Source organism: Nicotiana sylvestris, chromosome 1, assembly GCF_000393655.2.
Source record: "Nicotiana sylvestris chromosome 1, ASM39365v2, whole genome shotgun sequence".
Lineage (NCBI taxonomy): Eukaryota > Viridiplantae > Streptophyta > Magnoliopsida > Solanales > Solanaceae > Nicotiana > Nicotiana sylvestris.
The window spans coordinates 25,556,620-25,567,211 of NC_091057.1; the positions used below are offsets into that span (position 1 = coordinate 25,556,620).

The 10,592-nt window shown below is 33.1% G+C and overlaps 1 protein-coding gene across 1 annotated transcript; it reads right to left on the minus strand.

Annotated features, from left to right (window-relative positions):
- Positions 1-4,673: 4,673 nt before the first annotated feature.
- On the minus strand, positions 4,674-9,797 carry LOC104219296 (malate dehydrogenase). The gene is made up of 7 exons (XM_009769956.2): positions 9,601-9,797; positions 7,338-7,496; positions 7,062-7,237; positions 6,238-6,515; positions 6,032-6,167; positions 5,798-5,909; positions 4,674-4,999 (listed from the first exon to the last, which is right to left on the minus strand). The coding sequence occupies exons 1-7, from the start codon at positions 9,641-9,643 to the stop codon at positions 4,905-4,907; spliced, it is 999 nt and encodes a 332-aa protein (XP_009768258.1). The 5' UTR covers positions 9,644-9,797; the 3' UTR covers positions 4,674-4,904.
- Between the last annotated feature and the right edge of the window lie 795 nt (positions 9,798-10,592).

The window sequence follows — 10,592 nt, forward strand, 5'->3', positions numbered from 1 at the left end:
GGTCACTTTTATTTGGTTACAAAATCTCACTTTTATGGAGTGTTACCTATAGATCTTTTGGATGACCTAACAATATAAAAAAAAAATTAAATTATCGGCGTATTCAAGTTAACTCATGTTAAAAATCCTCTTGTGTGCAATTTAGTTCCAGTGTTGTTGCCTGTGGTGTTTTGGTTTTTAGAAATTTATGATTTTTTTTTATACATATGCAGGGTAATTTTTTGAGATGTCGACATTGCTTCACTATGGCAGACCAACTTTATTATTTGCATAATCTATTTGAAACTTTCATACATGGTTGTTTGAGAAAATACATAACGGACATAAAATAAAGTAGAAGTACCATTCTTAATGTGCATAATATCTTCTAACATGTCACTCATTATTCATCTAATAACTAATATAATTAAAGGTTAATGCTGCTAGAAGCCTATCTAGTTATGGATATGGAAAATCATAATCTCTTTATTCCAGTTTGATATGTTTATTATATTGCTTATCTCAGATAAATTTATTTTCCGAGCTTGGTATTTTCTGCTACTCTTGTAAAGAAATTTATAGTCTTTTCATCGAATTCTTTTGTACTTTTAATAGCTATAAGTTATTAATTTGTACTTCTACTAATACAAATATTCATTTTCTACAAATCTAATAGCAGCTGATTGCACATAATCAAGTAGCCTCATATTATTTCGATTTCAGCATCTTAATGATTTGTTGTGTTATGGCTTTTAAAATTTTGAATCTGTTTAAAATTCCAATCACTTAGAGGATCTATCTTTGTAGGTTCGTGATTAACTTCTTCTTTTTTTGTGCTTTGAAGTTATTATTATATTAATATATTTAAATTGTAGCGAATTGCTATCCTTCATTAATTATGTTAAACTAGCCAACCTTATATAACTAATCAAAATGCTTTTCATTCTTCTTCTCCTAGACTTTTTGTACGTACATATATGAAGTATTTCATAAATTTGTTGAGTAATTTTCTTTACAATTGTCAAGCAGAGAACATTCTCTTAAGGAGTGTATGTATAGACGTCTAAATGAAACGGACAGTTGCAGAAAATTTTTTACGGCGCATTGAAAAATGTGGCTATGAGTATCGTCAATAGTTATATATTGTTATTAAAGCACCTACTTGTTAAGTCTGTAAAAAAGAAAAGAAAGTCCCACGTATAGAAACTTGATGAAGAAAAATTGGTAGAATATCTATGGTCTAGATTAGATGCCCAAGATGTTTAATATAATTATTTTGATGTCGGAATTAGTCTTCTGAGGAGTGTGTAAAGAAAAATCTTCTGGGGCTAAAGTGTTTAGAATGGCTACGACTGCTGTGGTGTATTATGCTTGGTGCTAGAGGAATTAAAGGATATTCCAAAATACAAAGAATGATTTTTGTATCATCAGAAAGCAAATTGTTCGAGAGATGCATTGTAGAGGGGTTTTGAAGTGAAATCTTGTCAATTGGCTTAAAAAACTCAATTTCTATCCTATTTAACTGGCTTTGGATCTTACTTCTTAGCACCATGTATTGTTGGGTGTTGTTGATGTTTTCGACTAATACTCGAGCTTCATGGCCACTAATTAGTCCTTTTTATGTACTTACATCCAAATTTTTATTAATAAACTCTTTAATACAACGATACACCAAATTCGAAGAACATCATCTATAAAGTATAAGGTCAGATACAGCAACATGACATATTATTATCTCATATAATAAAATACTTATGATTACAATATTATAATAAATACACCAAAACTTTCATCTTTGTAGGTTCAAAAAATACCCGATTACTTGAAATTCAACTATTGTGCCGGTGTAATAACATTTTTTTAATGAATATTGCATATGTCTTGACATCAATTGCTATACACATGATTCATTCTTATTTTACATTCCATATATTTTTTATTAACAAACACAGAATATACATGCAACGCACATACACTATAACTCATAGAAATAATATGACTTGACTTGCACTAAAAACCGAATTTTGAAAGTGTTTTTTTTAGCAAACTAAAAAGTTAAGAAAAGGTAAAAATTACATGTTTTAATATTTATAAAAGGAATTAAAAAAAAAATTACCTCCTATAGCAAAGGTTAACACCTTATTTATTTTAAATAAATACCATTTAAAAAAATTATATTCTATAGATATCTTTTAATGTTTATAGCAAAATATTTAATTTTGGTTATCTCCTAACCCTAAGCCACTAAATATGTTATCCAGTTACACTATTTTCTTTCTCTCTATTTTGATACGCTATTCAATAATGAACCGGACTCGCACAAACTCTGCTTCACCGGCGTGGAATTAAGCAAATCATCATCACTTAGTAGGTCAAGAATGACATCCTTGCCTCTTTTGGACTTGGCATTTCTTAAAGAAAAACTAGATTCTAAAAAAGACGACAACATCCTTGTTTTCTGATCAGATTTAGCAGGACTTTTAGATCCATGATCACCTTTTGAATTTACACCAGCAATTTTTTCCTCCTCATCACACTCGGCAGCACTTAGGATTAGAACTGCTGGTGTAGCTGACTTTAAAGTTGATTCACTAGTTTCAGGCCTCGCATCAACAACTTCTTTTTCTTGCTCATTATATACATACTTAATGGACTACTGGCTTCCGGTGAACGGCGGATTCACCGAAAATTAGGGTTTGTTCTTGAACAAAGACGGCGGAGTTTTGGGCTGAGCAACTTGATTTTCTGTTAATATATTTCAATGTATTTTCATGTATTTCATTGTATTCATTGTCTTTTTTTTCATTGTAATTCAATGTATCTCGTTGTACTCCATGTATTTTATTATATTCACCATCTTTTTTTCATTGTATTTTAATGTATCCCGTTGTTTTCTATGTATTTTATTGTATTCACTGTCTCGCTATATGCCATGAATGTATTTATATGTTTTTTTTAATTAATATAATTTATGTATTCAGATGTATTATGTAATTTCTCTGAAGATTGCTATGTTTGGGGGTATTTTTCGATTGAAAATCTTTTTTATAACTGAAAATACAAAAATTGTGTGTTATAATTGAGTTTATTAAGTTATATTAGGAGTCTTTTATGTTAATTGATTCACTTTCCGTTTTAAAAATAGTGTAATCTCCTATTTCACGTCGTGAATACAGTCGAATACAATAATCCGTCCAGCTGTAATCCCATGTTTCACTCCATGAATACAGTCAAATACACTCGATGACAACAACTGATTAGCTGAACTTCCCTGATTCATGCATATTTTTGATGAATACAATAGCCTAAATACATCAAATACATCTTATAACCACAGAAAAGATATCTATAATCTGTAATATAGCAAATGATATCTATAAATGACTAATTACTACTAAAAGAATGTGCTTTATGAAAATTTCTCTTAAAAAATGAAAAGGGTCTCTCATAAAGCATTAGCAGCCAATCCAACCTTGTTCAAATTCTTAATTCCTTGAGGAACACTTCGTAAGTTTAAAATCGTATTTTGTCATGATTTTAAAATAGAAATTCGCTGAATTTGGTCCTTAAATTCTTGCATTTTCTTGTTAACATCTCTACGTTTCCCACCCACCTTTTTCTATTTCCTTTTTTGTCCTCTTTCCATAATTCTCCCAACTTGATTTTTTGCAATCATGTCCTTTTTGCTAACATAATTCTGCGTTTGGTTTCATTTCCAAATAATTTAAAATGACTTTCATTACATTGACTCACTTTACTGTTTTCTCAACTTCCCTTCCATATGCATAACAATCTAAGTAGACGTTTGGGCATATAAATTATAAAAAAAATTTACAAAAATAGTATTTGGAGTGAAGTTGAAAAATGGTAATTAGAATTTGAAATTATGTTTAGACATACATTTCACTTGAAAAAATATTACAATAATGTGAGGGGGAAAAAATTTCTGAAAATTTTGAAAAAGTAATTTTGAAAAACTCATTTTCGAATTTTTTATAAAAACTTGCAATTTATTAGACAAACACATTTTTCGAAAAAAAAATTTAAAAAAAGAGAATTATGGACAAACGGGGTTATAAATATTAAAAATTTATTCCCCATAGATTTTTAGGAGCATTAGTTTGTCTAATCGTAAGAAAGTTTGTACCTCACATAATTTGGAAGGGATATCTTTTGGAATATCTGCTATATCTTATCAACACAGGCAAGGGCGGAGCTAGGCAGATAAAAGGGGGTTTGGCCAAACCCCCATCACCGAAAATTAGGGAAATGTGGCGAGTCATTCAACTACCCAATCCCCAATCACCAGAGATCAAAATAAAGGGAAATTTGGCTGAAAATAGAAGGTTAAACTCCGTAAAACAAGATAGCAGCTAGATCCCTAAAACAAGATAAGCTAAAACCAAGAATAGAGCATCTGGAAAAATGATGAGCAAGTGGAGCGGACAACATGCTAATCTAAGGCAGAGGTGGAAGTATATTCCAAGCAGCCACAAGCAATGATAGATACTCTGCAGATTTTTTATGAAAAATGATGTGCAAAAGCAACATCAACCCAGTAATCATCCCACTAGTAGGGTCTGGGCAGGGTAGAGTGTATGCAGACCTTACTCCTATCCTCGAGGGGTAGAGAGCCTGTTTCCGGGAAACCCTCGGCTCAAAGACAAGATGTGCAAAAGCAATAACACAGAAAATATCATCCAAGGGACAACACAAGATGCTAATTATTCATGAAAATATCAGTTCTATTTCAAAACATGGACATAAAAATAGAGTACAATTAAAGAGTAAACAACTGACGACGCAGCATCCCCATTATCACTTTCCTCAAGAATCAACAATGACCTTATTCAAAACTGAAGCCACTTCTATTATCACATACACTCCCCATGAGTTGAAAAAGCAATTTAGGAAATGTTGGCAATTTAGGTAAGGCAGGAATATGCCAATGCTTTTTCCTCGGATAGTTCCTCAGCTGTAGCGTCCAACTTCTTTCTTGAGAACTCATCAATTGGAAGACCTGGACGCACGAATAACAAATAAAATACTTTAAGACCCTGCCGACAGGCAACTCATACAAATTTATAGCACCACCAAGGGAACAAAATACTCCTACATAGATGTTATCTAAAGAGAGAAAAGGAGAGCAATAAGGAACCTTCAGACCAAGGTTTAACACCAACAAAAAAAAAAAAAAAAAAAAAAAAAAAAAACCAACAAAAGAAAAGGAAGACAGATTTCTCATGAATACTATATGTCAAAACATCAAAAAGAAGGCAAATCAAATACAGAAGGAACAACTCAGTTTCATTAAAAAACAGATAAGTGATATCTAAATTGCAAAATTCAACTTCCACTATATTGAGAGCAAAAAATTTCAGAAAAATCATTAGGTAACATCTAAAACTTCAGACAAGGTTGGCATTTTTTATTAAGCCATGCCAATAAATGGCTTTTTTATGAAAATTATTAAGCCATATAGACAAATAGCTTTTTTATGAAAACCAGTAAAGGCAAATTAACGTCCAATTTTTAATATTTTCCCCAGAAGCCCCTTCCACAAACATGTTGTGACAATCATTGAGGCTAAAGATGGCTAACACAAGGAATCCGAATCCCATAATCCTACACCATGATTTATGACTCTGCTTAATTCACTTTCCCCGCCAATCCCAAACTAACAATTTGGCTGACTAATTGAGGTTAAAGAGAGAAACTGCTGAAAACGACAAACATAATAGGAGCCCAACATGACATAGTGTAATACTTAGTTGAGTCAACGACAATATCTGAATGCAACTAAATGCTTTTCACTAACCTTGAACAATAGACCATTCTCCATTTTTGCATGCAACTGGGAAGGAATAAATAAGCCCAGCTGGGACATTGTATGACCCATCAGAGTAAACACCCATAGAAACCCAAGTTCCCTGCAACATTTGGTTAGAGGAAGAAATGAGATAAGCACTACTTGCGATTTAAATCTACCAAATATCTGCACAAATAATTCCTTTATTTTATATACAACAAGGCCCCAAGTTAAAAAATTTACCTCTGGAGTTCCAAGGACCCAATCACGTATGTGATCACAAGCAGAACTAGCAGCGGAAAGGGCGCTAGAAAGCTTTCTAGCCTTGATAATGGCAGCACCCCTCTGCTGTACAGTAGAAATGAACTCACCATTCAACCTAAATAAAAGGAATACAATTATCAGTTAATACACAAGCTGGGAAACAACAAGTCACTGATTCATTATACCATGCATCATCAGCCACAAGTTCACGGACTGGCTTCTCTCCAGCTGGTGTTGCAACTGTTGCATGGTTGACATCAGGGTACTGTGATGATGAGTGGTTTCCCCAAATGATGACATTTTTAACATCGCTCACTTGAACATTCAGTCTCTCTGAGATTTGACCTAGGGCCCTGTTATGGTCCAACCTTGTTAGACAGGAAATGTTCTTCTCAGGAATGGATGGTGCATATTCTTTCAAGATCAATGCATTTGTATTGGCAGGGTTAGCAACGACCAACACCTGGAAGAGACAAAAGGGAAAAGTTTTAATACCTCAAATGGAATGAAGTTGCACAACATACACATGGAAATCCTGAAACCAGTTCATCAATGCATCCATTGACACAAACAGAAGGCAATAAAAACAGTCATTTTGCAGCAGAATGGACTTATGAAAGTAACACATAAGATGAAAATCACAAGCCTGTTCCATACATATTCTGATTACTTGCTTGGAAACTTTCATCAACAACATAAGACATTAAGTTGACAATAAGCATCATGTAACTACTCTCCCTGACTTAGGTGATCTATTCAGCTAATTTTTCTGTAAGTTTCATCAACAAAATAAGACATTAAGTTGGCAACAAGCACCACGTAACTATTCTCACTGACTTGGGTGATCTATTCAGCCAATTGATCAATTACTTCCACAGTCAAATAGAAGAATAATCTGATCCAATAGCTAGAAATATATCATGCAATGCTGAACACTGGGTGCAATTTATAAAAAAGAGAAGCTAGCATAAAAGACAATCTAAACACAGATCTATATACTTTGCCCGACCTTGCAGTTGGGAGCTGCATGCTTCTCCAAAGCAGAAGCCTGGGACTTGTAAATAGAAACATTCTTGGACATCACATCTTTTCTCTCCATGCCTTCTTTCCTGGGGAAACCTCCAACCATGACCGCAACGTTAACACCAGTGCATGCTTCAACAGCATCAGTTGTGGCAACAACACCTGACACATACATAGCAAAACATACCATTTAGCCCATGTTTATTTCCGACAAGTAATAAAATGACAAAGCATTAAAGTTACACGAAGCAAGGGCACCAACCCTTAAGAAGAGGGAAGGCAGCATCCACTAATTCCATCTTCACTCCATTCAATGCCTCTGCAGCAGGTGGAATATCCAACATGTGGAGAATTACAGGCTGATCTGCACCCAACATCACTCCCCTGGCAATCATTGGAACCAAAGCATATCCAATTTGTCCTTAAAAAACAGAAACAAACACTATCCCGTTATCATAACATTCCAATCAACTCCATATTTTGGAACCAATAAAAACTTTAAAAATTGCAACTTTAGAAAAAACAGTCTTAAATCCTTGAAAATAGATTTTGGGAAAGTACCTACCTAGCCAATCTTCATACTTATCTAACGCAGGAGATGCTTTTCCAAACCATGAATCCATAAATTTGCATGACATAATATTATTACATGTTGGTTTTCCATTTTTGAATCATATGCATAACAGACACATCAACTCAATCATGCTCCATCAATAACAACTACACCTCAATCTCAAACTAGTTGGGCATGGTGTTAAGAATAGTGAAACCATTTCGTTTCATTTAGACCTCCTTATTGAGATAATTGAGAGTTTAGGAATCTACTGAGTTATCGGAAGAACAAAATCATGGTGAATTAAATTAACAGAATTTCTGATCATCAGAATTATAGGCAAAAACTAGAATACAGGCTTATCTTTAAAATACAATTGACATCACCAGTCAACACAGTTAAGACCAAGTGGTGAAACAACAAATATGTCACCTCAAGGAAATGAATCAACTACAGTAAACAAAGTAATACTCCCCTGGACCTTTTTACTTGTCCAATATGCATTTTGCACACCCCTTAAGAAAATATTAATTAAGTATTTATTTTACTAGATTACCCTCATTAATCTCTATTAATACTATACTTTTAAATCTCCATTCTAGCAACAAAAGCAATGATTTGAAACCATATGTTTCAACTTGAATCTTAATAATTGGAGCCACAATGTTTGAAACATTAATACTATCCCCCATTGCTTTTTACTTGTCTAGTATACTAAAAATAGATTTTTTTTATTCTACTTGTCCACTTCAGCAAATCAAGAGGGACTAATTTGTACTTAATTTTCCCCATATCATTAAGTAACTATTTCCCAAGCCATTTCCCCAACTTATTTGTAATTGCAGTGGGCAACTACAACAGCTTCCCATTTTGGCTCCAGTATATAAAATGTTTTTTACTCAGGATATTGGTTCTACGGGAGTACTAAGTGATGGGACGGCCACTTAGAGGCCACAACAAGACTACCATAGGGTATCCGCCTCCACTAGCTAAAATAGAAACATATTCTCAAAATAGCAATAGTCTCTAGGTGAATCTCTTCCTGACCAACCAGGCTGAATCGGGCACCACTTGGGATGGGAATGACTCAACCCACATGCATCATAGTACTCCATATCATAGAATGAATATCTAGAGTAAAAGTAATTTATAAAGTGGAGACAAGATACTACTCCGTAGTATTGTTGCGTCAGCTTGGGAAATCGAAGCTGCTGTAGTTGCCCATTGCAATTAATATGCTTTGGAAAACTAAATTTCAGTCCTATCACTTCAGTAAGTTTTGAGATAGTTACTTGATAAGGGTAAAAATGGAAAAAAATTAATTCTCTTTTAATTTGCTAGATCGGGCAAGTAAAAAGGAAAGGAGGGGATATTAATGTTAAAACATTCTGGCTCCAATTACTAGTTGGCTTCAATTACTAAGTTCAAATTGAAACTCTTAATTTCAAATTATTGCTTCTGTTAATATAATTGAATTTTAAAAGTGATAGCATTAATTTAAATTACTTATTAACATTCATAAGGATAATTTAGATAAAGAAACTTAAATAATATTTTCTTAAGGGGAGCACAAAATACATACTATACAAGTAAAAACGAGTTGCAAGGTTACTTTGTTTGATGTTGTTGATTCATTTCCTTGAGGAAGTCAAATTTGACTATTTTATTTGACGCTATTTACCACTTTCTATTTTAGATGACTGAAGTTGACTCCTTTTGGAACGGGTGGAGTATTAACTTCACATCACATACAGGAAAACATAGTCCCAAATAAATTAACGAAGGATCAAACAGATCAAGAGTTAAATCAAAAGCAACAACAGTAAACAAGTAGATCTCTGATTAAATCCGATAAGCATCAACACTAAATATCAATCGAACTTCCAAGTCAAAATGAAGTAAAACAGCAACAGATCTGAGCCATAAAAACAAAAAGAAAACAAAAAATAAGCTTTAAGAACAGAACAACTACCGGCGGCACCGGTAACGAGAACGCGAACTGGATCTTTAGCCATTTTGTAGAAGATGTAGAAGTTTCCGATGAGCGATGAAAACTATGATCAGAGCTGGGAATGAGAGTGTGAAGGGAAGTGAGAGTACAAGGAGATATTTATTGGCATGAGACGAGCGGTCCATATGACGCCGTTAGGAACCTGACGACGACGTTTCGATGTGTTTTTTGAAGATAGCCTCGGGTTGTGAGATTTCGTTTGGGGGAGGTGGGGTCCCTAGAATCCGCCGTGGGTTGTGCAATATGATGGAAAATATTCTTTTTTTTTAATAAATAGAAGGGAAAAGATATTGAAATTATGATGATTCTAATAAGTTGACACTTGACATTTGTTTTAGAGTTTTGTAAGAATTGAGTTTGCAATTTATTTTTGTAAACTCTTAAGAAAGTATATCTTTTATATGTTTTTTAAATGAAAAGTATTTTTCGAAATATTTCTAATTAAAATTTTAAATCCTAAGAAAAATCTAAAACTTTGAATACTATTTTTTTAGTTTTTAAGAAAATTCAAAAATTGAGCTTAGAAATCTTCAAAAACAAATCAAAAGGAATTTATTTTCTAATAACTCAAAATGAGTTTGCAACTAATATTTACAAAGTGGTGAAATAAAATAATGTTTATTTAAAATTCGAAAGATAAGTGCCACCTAAATTCTAACAAAGGAATGGTCCATGCGTGAGGCTTACGTGTTATCAAACAAGTAAATGGTTCCTTTTTTCTTTTTTTGTAAGTTCTTTATTGTTTTCTTTTGAGATTTTTGTTTTGTATTTGTGCCTTTTCGAGAAAGAAAAAGAGGTTTTTTTATGTTGGCTTTTAGGACTAGTGAAGCATGCAGAAATCATAGCAATAAAACATGGAAATTATCATAAAGGAAAATTTGCTACTAATAGAATCTGAAACAAAATTGTAAGAAAGTTATATGTTTCCTAACTATAACAAATTAACAATCAAT